General features: G+C 42.6%; 2 protein-coding genes across 7 annotated transcripts in view; one reads left to right on the top strand and one right to left on the bottom strand.

Moving 5' to 3' along the window:
• The window catches only part of LOC123353220 (merlin-like), a 33,778-nt gene extending 24,353 nt beyond the window's left edge, over window positions 1-9,425 (bottom strand). The window contains exons 1-5 of one of the 5 annotated variants that reach the window (XM_044994185.1): window positions 9,408-9,425; window positions 8,178-8,252; window positions 7,379-7,445; window positions 5,078-5,158; window positions 1,445-1,553 (exon numbers count right to left, since the gene is read on the bottom strand). In XM_044994185.1, the coding sequence (XP_044850120.1) occupies window positions 1,445-1,534 (90 nt within the window). In that variant the 5' untranslated portion in view covers window positions 1,535-1,553; window positions 5,078-5,158; window positions 7,379-7,445; window positions 8,178-8,252; window positions 9,408-9,425. Of the gene's footprint in view, window positions 1-1,444; window positions 1,554-5,077; window positions 5,182-7,378; window positions 7,911-8,177; window positions 8,553-9,407 lie in introns of those variants that run through there. The other 4 variants (XM_044994188.1, XM_044994186.1, XM_044994189.1 and 1 more) reach the window with 4 other exon arrangements.
• Window positions 9,426-9,726: 301 nt separating this feature from the next.
• Window positions 9,727-14,087, top strand: MRPS17 (mitochondrial ribosomal protein S17). Of its 2 annotated transcripts, none has more exons than XM_044994303.1 (4): window positions 9,727-9,795; window positions 10,536-10,621; window positions 11,892-12,038; window positions 13,326-14,087. In XM_044994303.1, exons 3-4 carry the CDS (start codon window positions 11,916-11,918, stop codon window positions 13,614-13,616), a joined length of 414 nt encoding a protein of 137 aa, XP_044850238.1. In that variant the 5' UTR covers window positions 9,727-9,795; window positions 10,536-10,621; window positions 11,892-11,915; the 3' UTR covers window positions 13,617-14,087. The 2 variants fall into 2 exon arrangements, with proteins under 2 accessions (XP_044850238.1, XP_044850237.1); XM_044994302.1 differs by having other exon boundaries at window positions 9,746-9,816.
• The last annotated feature ends 3,055 nt before the right edge of the window (window positions 14,088-17,142 follow it).

The raw sequence follows: 17,142 nt of genomic DNA on the forward strand, positions 1-17,142 counted from the left end.
ATCATTCTCCTCCATATGGCGTTCATTCACTCTCTTCTTTTGCAGCCTGTATTTCTTGATTTTGTTTACTGGGGAGTCATAACCAGTGGAAGGAAAGAACTAGCTTGTGCGTCCAGATTTGTCCCCCGCCCCCAAAAAGAGATTCCCCCAGAAAAGACAAGAGCTTTGACTTTCTAAAAGTCATTCTGACCAAACAAATATACTTGAGCATAGTAATGGTGTTAAAATCCAGAAAACAGCAGTCACCTTTGAGGATAAGATCCGAGTTCCCAACTCAAATATGCAGGGGGATATCATTCTGCAACTTGTAAAATAAGTTACAGACCGTGGACCTCCTCTGGCAAGGTGCTCAGCACCCGCAACTCTCATTCAAGTCAGTGGGAATGGGCCACAATCAGCACCTTGCAGGACTGTCATTTGTACAAAGATTATATATGTGCACACACATTGATATTTACAAGAGGTCCTTGTATTGCACACCAGTCTGACTAGGATGAAAATCAGACTGAAATCTCTCCAGCTGGCATAATGCCACTTCGGCTGTACTGTGGTGCTACAATCAGAAATTAATTTTAGGTTTTTATTCAGCATATGAAGTCAAGGGGTGCTTAACAGAACATGTTTTCTGAGACAATTAATGGTCCCTCACCTTAGGTCTGATCCTTTATTTCTTAAATAGTCTATTAACGGAGGACTCTAATGGATACCCATTACAGAGTGCATGCCTTGATTAATTCTTTACCTGTACGACTGTCTTTTCACATACACCATGTCAGTGTATTTTGGTGAATACTTTAAAATAAACATTTATTAAGTTAGTGCTGCTAATCATTACCTCTATATGTAGGGCAGGGTCAGTGGCAGCACAAGCTTCCCTACACTGTCGGCATACCTCCACCATGAGGTACTATAAGGTTGTGGGTAAAGTTCAGTCTATTCAATCCTTGGCCTCTCTGCTGAGATCCCGAAGGTGGCAACAAGTGCTAAGTGGTTTTGTAATGTGGACACTTATCCAAGGGGAACTGGGCTGAGACCACCCAATTTACTTCACACAGGCCACTGAACCACAAATACATAGCAATGCCTTGCAGGCAATACCGAACTGAGCTGTGTTCAAACCAGCACCCTACAGGTGAGAGACTATGAGTCTGATTCTCAGCTGTCCTGCACCTCATGTACTCATTAACATCTGTTCAAAATACACATGAAATGCTAGTAGATCAGAATCCCACTTTCCACAGGTGGAAATGACTACACACGGTGCAGGACAGTGGAGAGTCGGGCTCAAAATCCCATTACAATCCCATGAGCCATCCAGTCCCCTGATTAACAATTATTTTTCCAAAGCCTGTTTGTGGTTGTACTCAGAATTCTCCAAGTCAGACCTTAGTAACATGAAGGATGTAAGTTCTCTCTTTCTTTCCCCCACCTCCAGGAAACTTACCTCACAGCTGAACTCCATTTCAGCATCCATTGTTATAACTTTCACTTTAAAAGTCTTAGGTTGCTTCTTCTTCAGTCCCCTGATGGACATTTTATCAGGACAACTGCAGCTAGAATGAACAAGACTAACATTAACAAAAGTATACATTTAAATATACAATTTGGGGCTGCAAATCTATTTTCTGGAATAAATTAATAAATCCCAATATAAAATAAATCTGATCTTGGGAAAGGAGGAGGAAATCGCTCTTTATTATGAGTTGTCTCTGTACGTGATAGCATACCTGACAACAATAGAAAATCCAGACTATAACCAAGAAAGGAGATTAAGATTTTACGGTACAGAAGCAAACTTTTTCTTAATGTATTATTTATATGAACAAGTCTCCAACTTTTCCTCCAATTTGAGCAGACATTCAGACCCATCATTGCAAGGCCCTGTTGTCTGCCTCTTATCACATGCGAGCCACACATCCTCAGATCCAGTCCCCCAAGATCCTGAAGTGTTTCCTTCATCTGTTGCAGCGTTGCAGTATAAATGTCAAAATATTACAAACTACGTCTCGCTATAGTGTTGCAGTAACACAAATTATGACATTTATCTTGTCCCTTTACAGACTTAGGCAAAATTCTCCCTCCCAAGCCAGGATCTTTGTTGCATATGCCATACTCTTTGAGCACAAAACTGCTGCTGACATCAATGGAAGTTGTGTTGCAGAATATGCAACAAAAATAAGCACCAAAGAGCAGAGATCCACAGCGCTCACCAGAGAGGACAAATTTTGTTCTTAATCCTGCTCTGCCTGGTACCGAGGATGCCCTCATCTCATTGACACATGTGTCAACAACATATGCAGTGAATAAATTGCATTTTTATACTTCTCTAGGATATATATTTAAAAGATCAGTTAAGTCTCATTGATGTTGGGTAATTTAAATATTTATTTTCACATGAGTTCTTGTGATGTGAGTTTAGTTCAGATTTGCATAAGCCCTTATAACATATATTTTAAATACAGTTGACTGAGTACTATATATAAAACTATATGGAAAATGTATGTTACTTCCATAGCCAGATGGTTTTGTGGATTTTAGACCAACTAAATGTTGCAAGCAGGGGGCTTGGCAGTGGGACATGGATCCGCACTATGCTGTCCTTAGATTTTATGAGTGTAGGACAGTAGTCCATAAAGTTTTGTTCCATAAACTAAAAAACAGGAATTAATAGCTTTGATCTAAAACATACACAGCCTAGTTAACATCTGAGGGTGATATAAGTGTAAGCGGGGGAATGGTCCCGCTATTGTGGGGAACTTTCCTGGCTTCTGCACTACCCCAGTGAAGTGGGCTAGCGAAAGGATCTGAGTCCTCGCTCCCACTTCCTTTACCCAGAGGCCTCCCTGCCCTTGAGGGCTCCCCTTCCACTCTCCTGTCTGGCAGAGTCCTCGTAACCCCAACAAGGCTGGGCCCAGGATTCCTAGGGGGCTCGACCCCCAACCCTGCTGTGGTCACCTAGGACAGGGGCTAGGGTGTCCCCACTCCGGGGTACTCTCTCTGCACTGCACACATCCCTGACCCACTGATCACATCATACAATTTAAAGCAAATACAAGTTATTTAATTAACACTTAATTTAAAAAAAGAATAAGGAAAAATGGGAAAGGTTACAGGAAAACACATCACCCTGCTCTGTGGCAGGGAACATCACAAACAGTGTCTCTGAAAGGTCAGGGCAGTTCACAGTCTGTTCCTTGTAGGTCCCAGGCCTCCTTCTCAGGTCCTGGCTGTGCTGCAGGGATGCTGTGGGTCGGACACTTGCTCTGGCGGTGGCCACACACTCTCAGGCTCTGGGTGGCAGGACCCTTCTCCCCAGCGTCACCCCCGCCCTGTCAGGGTTACGATCCCCCTCCCAGTCTGGCCTGCAGGGCCTCTTGGCTGAGGCGTCTCCCTGCGCTGGGCCCACTGCCCGGGGTCCCCCTCGCTCTCCCCAGCTGCTCACCGCACCCGGCTCCGGCCTGCTCCAGCCCCAGCTCCACTCTGCCTCAGCACGGCTGCTGCTGCTGCTCTGACTTCAGCTCCCTGGGCTGCTTGTCTGGCCTCTCTGGCTCCAGTTGCTACAGCTCTGCTCCCAGGGCAGGGCTGCTCTGCAGGCTGCTTCTGTGACTCTGCTCTCAGCTCTCATCTGCTTCCTGGGCTGCTTCTCTGGCCTCTCTGGCTCTGGTTGCTGCAGCTCTGCTCCCAGGGCAGGGCTGCTCTCTCTGGGCTGTGCTCTGGCTTTTTGGGCTGCAGCTCCGCTCCCATCAGCTTAGCTTGGGGCCCTGTTCTCTCCTTAGCTCGGCCCCACTCCATCTGACTCAGACAAATCCAGCTCACACGGAGGACGGGACCCCCCCTGGCCTCCTGACTCCTTGATTAGCCTGCCCGCTCCATCAATCAGGCTGACCTGGAGCACTGGCCTCTCCACATTGTTCCTGGAGACTGTCAGTCTCAGGCTCCTGATTTCCCATCGACCGCTCCCTTTTTAGTGCTGGGAGCTAGCAACCAAACACCCCCACTGAATGTTAGTAAGGGGGCAACAGTCCCCTTACATAAGCCAAGAAGAGACCCAGAGTTCTTGGTATCTTACAAACTAAGGCTGTTCTTATAGTGTGGCTAACCTTCAATCTTGTCTTAAAAAATTCCTAAAGTCCTAGTTTAGTTTAAATTGAAAAGTTCCATTTGTCTGAACCTCCCAATAATTTATAAAGCATCTTTGTCCCTTTTTTCTCTTCTACTAAGCTGTAAATTGGCAAAGATACACAATATTTTCCATATATTTTGCATTTCAACCAAATATCTCAAGCACGCACATTCTCTTTTTACTGATGGGAACACAGAAGCAGAGAGCAGGTTAGTAAGGTACCCGAGGTCACACAACCAATGCACAAAACACAACACATAAAACACAAAAAACAATGGCAGAGTCGGGAATAGATTCTCAATGAAGAATCGATCCCTGCACCAGCACTGAGACCACCGCAGAAATCATGAGGACATGGCTCATACTCTCCCAATGCGGAGGCTGCTGGAGACTGGTTCGGGCTCAGGCACAGATCAACACTGCCAAGTTGTGCCTTGGCTGTAAGGCGGACGTGCTGTAATGTGGTTGAGGAACAGCTGGGACACAGACGTGCCCTAGCCAAACCCTCTCACTCACACCTCCAGAACAATCCCTGTACTGGGAGTATTTTCCTGGAGGGGTGCGACCACTTTTCACCTGTCTAACCAATCCAAATTGTCCACAGGACAATTTGAGCCTGCATTCTAACCACTACAGTATACTGCCTCTGTATTTAGTATACAAAGTTGTACTTCTGTCAAAAGATGAAATTAACATTTTGCCAGCTCAGCCACCATCATAAGTCTCAGTAAGGATCTGAACTGAAGCTATATGAAAACAGTTTAAATTACTTTGATACCATTTTAGGCCTCAATCCTCCAAGCTGTTCTAGATGTGACCAGTGCACATGACAGTAATAGTACCTTTGTGTGTCTAGTATATTCAAAAGGACACTCCCACATAGTTACCTTTATAAAAGGAAAAGCTAATACTTCCGCAAAGTACAACACATATAGAGTATTACAGAAGACGTACTTAGCACTGGTACAGGAGATGACTGTTGGATGCCAGCGGAACCAAAGTGAAACAGGGGAATGAAACCTTCTACCCCCAGTCCTGCAGAGACACAGAATCAGTAGCTAGAGACAAGAGAGCAAGAAGTTACGTAATCTGTTTTTAATGTATACTTTGAATTCACTAATCCAAGGGTTCTCAAACTCCATTGCACCACGACCCCCTTCTGACAACACAAATTACTACACGGCCCCAAGTTTTGAAATGTCAGAATTTCTCACTAAAGGGAATTTCCTAGTTTCAAGCAGACCTACTCTGAGGAACTGTAAGAGGAGAACTTTTCCGCAATGATTAATCCAAGGACCCGCTGCTGATTTTTTTCACACCAGTTTAAATCCAGAATAACTCTACTGAGCCTTAATGGAGTAATACCAGTTTAAAACCCTTGTAAGTGAGAGAAGAGTCAGGCCCTTAGCAACAAAGGAACCTTTTCAAATAAAAGAAACCTTGCAGGCCAGCATAATCAGGTTCTGAAATCCTTTGTGAAATACAACATGGTAAACAGCATCAAGTCTTCTTGCTAGTAATAACCACTTTGGATTGTGAGTCATGGGCAACTTGTAGCAAGATACAATCTCCTTCATTGAGTTCCAATGATTTATTTAGGAAATTCCCGGAGCGACAGAAGCTACAAATTGCGATAAACAGAAGCATGTCATAATATTTAGTAAATAACAATGCAAGCCACAGCAGGTACGTAGAGAGGGTGAGGTGAAAAACGCAGTCATTGGCTGGGTAGGAAATTATTGACATTTTAGAGCCAGGGAACTATGGAGAAGTGGTGAATTTCCAGGGTTTCCTCCTCCCCCTCATAACTCATTGAAGAATGACATAAGCTCTGCTTGAAAGGTGGAAATTGAAATGCAGTGATCTAATGTAATTACTGGAACGAAATGATAATGGCCCCACCTTTCACCAAGTTCACTGAGGAAAGTGGTTTGCTAAGAACTCTGAACCTCCAGAATTGACCCAAGCAACCACTCCGCACTGGACTATAGTCCTCTTCCTGCCTGCTACAGCCTATGGACAAACCCAAAAACTAGCACCTGGACCAAGGGATCAGGATGAAGAACGATAAAGGAAAATAGCAGCAGGAAGAACTGGCAAAGCAACTCTTGCAGGAGTGTTGCAAGGATTACAGTTTATTTATACAGCACATAGGTGTGCATTGCACTTTACAGACATATAAAACAGAGCATGTCACTGCTCTGACGAGCTTATCAAAAGTGTAAACAATCCAGATCATTAGACTTACGACATCAACCTAAACCAGAATTGGAAAAAAAGTGGAATCAGTAATCCTGCTAGTCATAATATAGCTACCAGAGGTAATTAAGTTACAGAAACCAGGATATCAAAAGACCTCAACCAAAGCTGCTGTAATTAACCCTACCAAGAAGCTGAGTTTTATTCACCTTCAATTTAGTACTACCAAGGTAACTGGATTGTTCATGAAACTGTATATGGGATATAAACACTTTCACCTACATGGCACTTGCTTTAGTCCAGCTCTGGCTGATACGGATAGTGAGTAAAAGTGTTACCAGCTAGATCACAGTTTGGCAATCTGTCTAAATCCAAGAGAGTGTGAGTGTGTGTGTGTGTGCGCGCCTCTCTCACACACACACATATCCAAGTGGAAGAGTGCATACACACACACACACCTCTTTAATTGGCAACCTTGTTTTCTCAGCAGATAAGCCAAGAAATGAATGAGCCAAGAAGGGTCATCTTTTAATTAGGATTAATTCTTTCAGATTAGAATTCAAGCACATTGGTGGGGCAGTGACTGTGCTGTATGTGGTCTGTGGATAACCATGAGAATCTTCAGGCGTGTCCGATAAACTCTTTTCACAAGCACCAAATTTGTGCCTCACAGGCACTGAAATGGTGTTTAATGAATTAAGGTTTGTGAAGCACTTTGAGATCCTGCAATCAAAGGAGCAGAGTATTTTAAAAGCACTATATTGACAGAAACACTGTCTAATTTGAAAGGCTCTTGCCTTCATCATCACTGAAGTATTTACTGCAACTTTTATTCACAAGTTCCACTGCCTCATCTGTTTTTCCTGTTTCCCAAGTTTCTATACTTTAAGACCAGAAAACAGTGCAAATAAACAGAATGCAGACAGTTAAGAGATAAATGATGTTTTGTTTCTTTTACAAAAAAAGTTTAAATTTAAAAATTCCTATCTGTGCTCCCCACCCTGATTTGCTTAAATATTATTTTTAACGTGAGTGAGATATAAATAATTTCCTTACCTCTCAGATAACTTCTCGTGAGTCTAAGTTCTCCAGTTGGAACCAGATTTATTTCCCTGTTTCCTCTCTGAACCGAGATAGGACAAAAAAATTACTTTCAATCCCAAATTCCACATTTTGCAGCACACATCAAGGTCCAGCCTCACTCCTCAGTTCTGTCACTGAAATTAAGATCTAGGCTCATGTTTAATAGTCGCTTCCCTTTCCTTTGTTTCCTATGAGTTGCAGCATGTTAGCGCCCTCTGACAAATCAAAGAATTGCTTTTCCAGGTGATATGAATGGCTGTTAACCATTTCCTGCCTGTGCTGGCTAGACTCCTCCCCAATTTTCCGTTCACTGCAGTTTAAGCAAGACCTTAAAAGATAAGGAGTGCTTCAGGAAGGAGCCTGTAAATCTTGATACACACATATGTAAAAACTGATCAGAGACACTGGCAGAGTGTCACAACTCTTTTAAAGATATTTGATCGTATTATTTTGACAGGATCCCCAATCACAGAGAGTAGCTTTATCTCAAAACAGCCAACCACCTTAAAAAAAGGTAACTGCTGTGTACCCTCCTTAGGTAAACACCACCCTGCCTCTTGGTACTTCCTGCTGTGGTGACATGTGATGAGATGATAAAATCTAAAGAGAGTAGCTGTGAATGCGCAATGGCCAATATAGTCACAGACCCAAAGTTACAAAACTGAATGCAGTTCAGCTAGCCCCAAATCGGAGGAAAAGCCAAAGAAATGGGATGGGGGTAACAGTGCTAACAAGCTGCCAAAAGCACGTTGCCCAGAATGCAGAGACTCACCAAGGCTATCCTTTGCCATTCTTAGGGCTATAACTCCGCAATTGTGCCACCATAGCATTGTAGTGTAGACGTGTGCTACAGAAATAGAAGGGTTTTGTCACTGCCGTAGTTAATCCACCCCTCCAAAAGATGGTAGATAGTTCCATCGACCTAGCAGGATTTAGATCATCTTAACTACATCTCTCAGGGATGTGAGTTTTTCATATTGCTGAGCAACATAGCTAGATTTTAGTTGTGGACCAGGCCTTAGAGTTGAGCTACAGTATAAGTCAATTTCTTAAATATCCAAATTTAAGATATTTGGATCTAGGAAATGGATAAACAAGGACAATAGACCAAACTCCCCTGTGTCTGTTACACCAATATAAACTTTTATACAGGTGTAACAGCAAAATTTGGCCTATTGATCTGATTTTGGTCTGAGAATGAGCAGAGGTCCAATAAACCCCTCTGAGAAAGGCCTCCATTTCATCAGATTCTGCTTTCCTGAGGTGCAAAAAGACACCATTTCACAATAAAACAAAGGGGTATTTTATTTAAACACAGTTCTTAACAGGGACTCTGGTGAAATGGAACAAGGCACCTCAGTTCCTACACCTTTACATCTTCATCTAATTGGGCACCTCCAACCAGGGATCCACAAAATACACTCATGGCTGAATAATGAAAAATGTAATTATGAATAATTTGACAAAATCTTCAGCTAAGTTAACCACAATGAAGAGTTCAACCAGCTCTACTCGTACCCATCTCTGAGAGGGGTTTTGTGACTGCTCAAACCATGACTTGATGCAATGCTGGCCCCTATGGGAAAGGGGGCAAGGAATGGTAGGGTTAGAATGGTCCATGACACAAGCCTGCGTTCTCCCCTCCACTGCAGAAAGCAGTTCCCCGGGTCCAGTACTGGGCAGCGAAGGAAATTAAGAAGACATGACTTCTCTGTCTGCCACCAGGGCAGGCCACACTGCAGGGGGCGCACACACAAAATCCTAAACCACCTCTGGAGGTGGCAAAATGTGGGTAAATGGACAGTACTTGCCAGAAACACCCCGCAAGAGCACGCTCGTGGTTACATGACGTTCCTAGAAGGCAAGATGAAACATCTCACCTCAGGTCTTGCTCCCTCTTCCTCCCTGTCCCTCTCCTCAGAGCATTCCAGCGGCCCCACTCCAACCCCCCGAGTCCAGCCACCCCACACAACCAGGTCTCCATCCCCCCCCGCAGGCGCACCCTGTTGCTCAGGTGCAGGGGTTGAAGTTGAGCCCAGATTCCCCTTTATCACAAGCAACAGAGCTCCCCCTCCCCTGCCTGAGGGGCTGCAGCCCGAGCTCCCCTCCGTTTCCAGCCCATTTTAATCCCCGGGTGGGACTAGCCCAGGGGGAGACAGGGAGCTATGCTACTCCCCCATTGCCACAGCAGGGGGCTCCCTTGCTCCTCCCCTGAGGACAGGGGTAACACTGCTGCCCCCTGGGCAGCCCTACGCCTTTAAATGGCCCCTCCCCCTCCGCTACAGCGGTTGGCCACGCCCCCTTGTCGCCCCCTCGGGGACAGCATATCCCTTCCGGGTTTGGCTCCGCCCCTTCCGGAACTGGCTCCTCCCCCTCGGCTAGCCGGTGAGGTGGGTCGGGAGTGCTGGCGGGTGAGGAACCGGCCGTTCGGTCCCTGCTTGGCTGGTACAGCCCGCGGGCGGAGCGCGGCTTAGAGCCGCGGGGGAGGGTCCCGAGCCTCTGCTCGGCGCTGGGGTCGGGGGAGCGGCTCCGGGGTGTGCTAGGCTCTGGGGCTGGCCTTTGCCGGGGGCGGGGGGGGCTCTGAGTGAGGGGGGCTCGCAGGGAGGGAGCTCGGGGGGCGCGTCTCAGATTTACAGGCTCCCAGTGCATTGCGGAGTTATAGCCCTAACTACAGCTGCCTTGACTTGATCTTTTTTCTCCCTAAGTGCTTCCCTTCCCGGTGAGACAGCTTCGGCCCAGATCCTCCAAAAGCACTTCGGTGGTTTACTCCCATTGACATCAATGAGAGTTAGGTGACTAAACACTTGTAAGGATCTGGGCCTTCCTGCCTACAGCACTTTCCCTCCCAGTGCATCTCTGATGCCTTGTAAACGCAAGTGATTCAGCTTTCACAACACTCCTGTATCCTTATCCCCAATGAGCTAGAGTTACAGAAAATTACTTGTACCCTGTGTTCACTCAACAAGTTAGTGGCAGAAATAGCACCCAGGAATCCTGACCCTCACTCTAATGCTCTAACCACTAGACCATGCAACTGGGAATTGATATTTTTATTGTGCGTGAATGTGCAGAGAAGATCTGGCTGTTAACTCTTCTGTTGAAATGTGCTTTGTTTTGTTTTATCTTGTAGGTATGTGGAGATCACAGTGAAAAATAGAGAGGGTATCTCCGAGGTTTTGGAGAGACTCTTCAGCCAAGCATAACATTGCACAAAAGGTGTGTCAGAAAAGAACAATGCTATTTTCTTTTTGTCACGTGAATTGTTTGTAGCTGGAATTTGCCAAGGTCTGTGACAAGAAAAACTGTTCGCATTAGCACCCTCTCAGGCTTGTGACTTCGGATACACATTTCTCTACTTTTGTAGTATTTCCTTAAATGTATTATTTACTTTTCTCGTGCTGAGTACTGTAGAAATAAAAGTATGCACCACCTTGTATATATGTATATAAGGCATGTACTTCTGCTTTTGTTGCTTAGTGGGAAATAACTAGCAAAACAATATGCCAGATTAAGAATCCCTTTAGTGTTGACGACTGTCTTTAGCAAAGTTTATTTCAACAAGGGGAACGGGTGTTTAGTGAACTAATAATTTTAAAATTGCCCTAGTTTTATTTTTATTTCTGAAGAGTTAGTTTTCCTTTAGGGCTCATCAAGGTAATGTGCAACTGCAGAGAAACTCTTCCCTGTTTAGACAAGACTGGCGTTATATTCACACGCTCTTATTTGAACAGCAGAAGCTAATTTTAAAAGTAGTCATTTCATGGAATGCATCTGATGTGAGAAAAAAACATGCAACTTAGTTAACCTCCAGTGCATCTTGAAAGTAGTATGACATCTTTTTTCAAGTTTCAGTTTCTGAATTCATAATCATGGAATATACAGACATATGTACAATATTTTTATCCCTAAAACTGTGGAATATTTCATGTAGCAATTTTGTTTTTTGTTTGGGGCTTTTGTTTGTTTGTTTCGGGGGGGGGGGGTTCTGTTCTACATCATTCTATTCATATGTTAGGTAAAATTGTAAAGGGGTTACAGTGAAGATACCAAAGAAAGGTAAGACAAGAACAGTAATTTGGATATGGATTAGGTTCATATTAACATAATTAATTTTTCATTTCTAGGTTACGAATTTGGATCCAGCATTTTAATCAGATGGCTCTTTGGGCCATGTAAAATGAATTGGGTGCAGTTCACTCTTCAGTGGACACAAGGGGTCCAAGTCTACGCCCCTGAAATCACTACCTCAGTTGCTGTCTTCAAAATTGGGTGTAGAGGCTGACATACATTTACACACCTACTTGTAGGTTTTGATACAAGGGAGAAGAGGAGGAATGTGGGGAAATTTGAACTGCTGCTGCCTGTGCCTCACCCCTTCTAAGGAATAAAAGAGAGATTGGGTTGGGACCAGGTTTGTCATTTTGGCACTGAACAGAAACCACTTCATTTTTTTTTTTATGGAGTAACATTGTAGTTTTCTTTCCAGGCACTGGATGATCATAGCTAAACAATGTCTGGACTACGTGGAGCTGTCCATGCAAAATGGATAATAGGGAAAGTAATTGGAACCAAAATGCATAAAACTGCCAAAGTGAGAGTGACAAGGCTTGTGCTGGATCCTTATTTACTAAAGGTAAGGTCTGGTCACCAACTTATTTTGCAAGATCATTTTCATATTCACTGTCAAAGAAAATTGTATTGACTCTCTGAAATACTAGGATTTCATTGTAAACTGTTTACATTGTTAACTAATTAAGAACATTGGGTGGGAATTTGGCTCTGAATATGACTGCATAGAAAGGAAAACCAGTGTAAGAACATAAAATTTGCCATATCAGATTATCCATTAAATGCATTTCCTTGAATGTTTGTTAACACGCATTTTGATCTGAGCTGGGAAAGTGGACTATTCGTGCTTTGATTTTTGAAAAGTCCTTTTAAAATTTTGTATAAGTTTCTGGGCTTTTGCTCCATTTTGAAAGCTTGAAGTTATAAAATAGTTTTTGTATATGGTGATATTAAAATAATTGCCTAGTATATCTTTTTCCTAACCACTTTGTTGAATAAGTAATTGCAGAAATTATTCTTTAGCATTTGAACCACTGAATCAATTTAGATCTATCAATAATAAAATAATCAGACTATTTATAAGGCAAGCCTCCCTCAGTTACTATTAAAGACTAGATTCAAGAGAAACCATGCTTTCTTTAGTCAATTCTGCACTTTATAAGATAAAAGAAGGTAGGTTAGATTTGTAATTTACTCTTTTTTCTGTTTTAGTATGCATTTTCCACAACTTTTCAATCATAATTTACATAATCTTTTCAAGGGATATAGTCTGGATCCTGATATTTTCCCCAGACAATAAGTTACTAAAATTGGACTAAAATGTGCTCATATGGGAGATATTGGTGCAACACTAATACCACAGGGATAGGGACTTGGGCATATTGAAAAGGATGAGAATTATATAGTTTCCTGACCCCTTCCCCCCTGCAGTTTATGCAAATTATTATTAGGCTTGGAAGAGCTTTGACAACCATTTTTGCTGAATGTGATGCAGTGTCATTCTGGTGCATCTTAAGCATGGGAGGGACTGAGATGATAAACCAGAGGCAACTAGCGGTCAAGAATGGAGTTGATGAGTCAGAGATTGGTGAATAGTGACAGTACCTAGGGCGAAAGACCTACCCTGGGTGAAGAAGAGCAAATGTTACATTTGCCCAGTTCTACCGTTATACCATATGCATCTACCAGTGGCTTTGCTTGGGCAAAAACCCAGTTAGTTATGCATACCTGCACTACCAGCCTGATAGCAAAACTTCCAATTCATTTTGCTTTTGAACATAAGTTTACTGGTCATCTTTTTTTAGTTTTGAGTCCTAATGCCTGGGTTTCCTTTTCTCCTTCTCTCCAACAGTTCTTTAACAAGCGAAAAACTTATTTCGCTCATGATCCATTGCAGCAATGTGCCGTCGGAGACATTGTTCTTCTAAAAGCTTTGCCTGAGCGGAGGACCAAAAACGTGAAACATGAACTGGCTGAGATTGTTTACAAGGTTGGAAATGTCATAGACCCAGTGACTGGAAAGGCCTGCGCAGGAACCAGGTTCCTGGAAAGTCTAACAGATTCAGAAAGTCTAACTGAGGCAGACACCACCTATCTAAGTGAAAAGCTCCAAGAACTAAATGTTTCCTCAACAGAGAAATAAAGGGTGGGAAGAGGCCAGTAAACAGAGGGATTTACCTCTCATCTTTACTTGAGAGATTGGTTGTGCCCATTGTCTTAGGATGTAAAATCTTTCTATTGTTAGTAACAAATAATAAACTGAATTACTTCCAACACTAAAATGACAAATATTTTAAAATTGGGGAATTTATCAATTAGAAATAATGTGGAAAAAACTTAAGTCACAGTTAAGCTGTGTTCTCAATGTTTTATTTTCTTAACACACAGTTTTGCCCTATCTTTAGCAAGAATGTCAAAATTACCACCTCAGTCACAAAATTAAGAATGGTTCTTCTTTATTAAGATGTTTAAGAGCATAAATCTATATATAGTTTAATATTCATGGGAGGATGTTTTTCCCATGTTTGACTGTCTGAACCCTGGAACTGAATCTGTTGTGGTTTGTAGCCTAATATTTAAAGTAACACAATTAAAAGTTTTTTAAAATATTGTAGAAATCCTATAGCCATATGTTTATATATGTTGTTTCATTTTATTAGTAGTAATGCCACTCTATAGCAGCAAGCCTGTTACTCATTTTGTACAGAAGGTTTATGAAATGTTATAATAGAAGCATGTGCATTTAAACCACCTAATTTTAATTGCTTACTATTACAAATTTTATCTGCTTTATCATAAGACATACTAAAGGAAAGGTTCCCATGTGAAATTGATAAAAATCTACAATGAAACAGTGGCATAGCTTGACAAAGTGAAGAGATATAATCCAGCACCCATTGAAGTCAAAGGGGAATGGGAAGTCAATGAGAGTTTTGCTATTGACTATCATGAGGGAGGTTCTTAACCAATAGGTAGGGGTAAAATCTATATCTGAGGGAGAAAAGTGGGTCCTTCATGATTCACATAGCTTGTAAAACAAAGGAAAAGTACATGTGTATCCAGCACAGATATAGGGGAGGGATGTATCTGTTTTAAACTAAGTATTGTGCTGCAAAGAGAAAAGTTACAAAATATGAGTATTAGAAAAATCCCATAAATGTAATACAAAAGAGTGGAAGTAAAGATGCCTGAAGTCTTCTCTCTTAAGAAGAAAAACTAATTAAGGCCCCAAATCCTGCAAAGAGATGCAGGGATCGAGTCTCTAAAAGCTGTACCAAAGAACACATAGTCCATGGCAATTCAGGATTATAGTTGACTTGGTGCTGCTGGGATTCTGGGCCTGTTGACACTATTGCGCCCCTTGCCATAAATTAGAGCTGTTCCAGGGCCTGTGGGTTGCTCAGCATCAAATCTACCGGGACATCTTCTCCGACCCTCAAAATACAAGGTTTGCAGGGGACAGCAGAAGACTATATATGGTGCAACTGCCCAGGGGCCAGGCCCAGAACTGGGGGAAGGAATCTTCACTCACTGACTCTTCAAATGGGTGTATAGGTGTGCCTGCATCCATCACTTTGCAGGGTTAGGCTTGCAGCCTAAACTTCCAGAGAATCTATCTCTGTGGATGAGGTGCTACTGATAAAGCAAGATTTTGGAAACTGAGCCCCTCTTCAGGAATATGAAATCAGTTGTGCCCCCTTCCAGTCTATCATGTGTGGTTAAAGATCTACCCATTTTAATGTATGTGCTTGCTGTGGGAAATGCTACACTAAAGGCTTAGGCTCTGGTGCTTGTGAATCTGTTCAGCGGTTGCCAAAAGCCATGCTTTGCTCATCAACTCATTCGTTATCCATGTGCCCACTGTTCTGCAAAATTAACTATTATAAACAGTACTTGAACTCATTTTCTGTTGAACAGGTCAAACCCTTTCACACTACTGGACATTTATGGTGTTAACAGAATTTATATCCTCTCTGTGCTCACCACCATAAAACAATTGGCTAGGCAAAGCTTTTGTTAGTGCAGTATGTTGCTCTGATAGGCTTAAATATAATTTTTAGTCACTAGGGGATTTGTTTTTCTACACAAAGTAGTTTTAACAAAGATCTAATTGACTCCCTTGCTAGCAGGAAGAATGTGGCGTGGAAATGTACCTGTTCGGTGAATTAATAGGGCTTTCACTGAAGTCTCTGTCAGCAGAGAGCCTAAGGAAGGAAATGTCATGGAGAGATAATTACTTATTCACAACTGTCACACGTCCTTTTAAAACACCTATTTACCCTTTCTAGCCCCGTGTGCCTGTGTACCTTAATGACATAAATAGCAGCACTCCCAAAATTCAACTACTACTTTAAAAGTTGATAATATATAGTATATTTGACAGTCCTCAGTTTTTTTTAAAAAGTCAATTTTTTATGCTTGTTAAATTAATGCCTAAGCCTAGAGTAAGAGATGAGAGAAGGAAAATATTTTTCAGTTTGTGTGGGGGTGAAGATCTTACATTGTTAAAAGTTGTGTCAAAAATCAGTTCTGTATTTAATTTAGAAAGTGGGAGTCTGGGATGCTTACATCTTTATTCATGTATTTTGCAGGACCGTGAGCGTCTGTAATTTATCCACTATGCTCATCAAAAGTGCTTTGTTTTCTGAGTCAGGATTGAGGCACATTCACACAGTAGTTCAGAGGAGTTTTGCACTGGTGCTGGTTGGGCTGACGATAACAGTATAATGGTTTCCAGGGCTGTTACACTGACCTCTTTCAGCGCCTTTACATTTGCTTTAACCCTGTTAGTACAGCCTTGCTTGTCTGGTATGTATGGGAAAATACACCTTGCCTATGTAGTATGCTCTCAGCACTGTGCTATACAGATGCCGTATCTCCAGTGTGAAGGTATTTTCCAGTTTTTGTTCTTTCCTCCAGCAAAAAAATGAAATTGTAATTATGAGTGACAAGTGAAACATGCTGTGATAACTGAAACAAACTGAGTTTTTCCCATTACTTCAGTGTATTACTGGAACAAATGTGTGTTAATATCTGCTCCTGTAGGGTTCCAACAGGAGGGGGACAGGAAAAAGAGCATTCTAATCTCTAATAACTTGTTGGAGTGGTAAGAAGCTACAGTTTACCATGAACACAAAATATTTGTGCATCCATCACACATTTCATGAAAGGAATAACAGTGTAAAGAGCAGCCAACTATTAGACTGTTAGCTCTTCAGAGCTAGGACTTCTGCACGTGGTTGCGTTTTTTGTCTTGCAGAGTGGAAACCACAGTGGCAAGGGTTAGCAAGTAATACTTTAGGCCCCCAAGCCTGCTAACACTTATGCACCCTCAGGATGCTTCACAGTAGTAAAGTTGCAGCAAAGAATCCTGTGGCACCTTATAGACTAACAGACGTTTTGCTGCATGAGCTTTCGTGGGTGAATACCCACTTCTTCGGATGCAAGTAGTAAAGTTAAGCATGTGCAAAGTATTATCCTTATTTTACAGAGGAAAAAACTTGCACGGAAAGGTGAAAGGGCTTGTTGCCAAGGCTAGAAGCCAGGAGCAGAGCTGGCTCCACCGCCCTGGTCTTCTTCCAGAGATAATGTTTCTTCTCTGAAGTGTTGATGAGATGCAGAATTATTCTCCTGCGAGAGAGAGAGAACAGTGGAGGAGGAAAGGCGCT

The sequence above is a fragment of the Mauremys mutica genome, chromosome 19 (genome assembly GCF_020497125.1).
Source record: "Mauremys mutica isolate MM-2020 ecotype Southern chromosome 19, ASM2049712v1, whole genome shotgun sequence".
Lineage (NCBI taxonomy): Eukaryota > Metazoa > Chordata > Testudines > Geoemydidae > Mauremys > Mauremys mutica.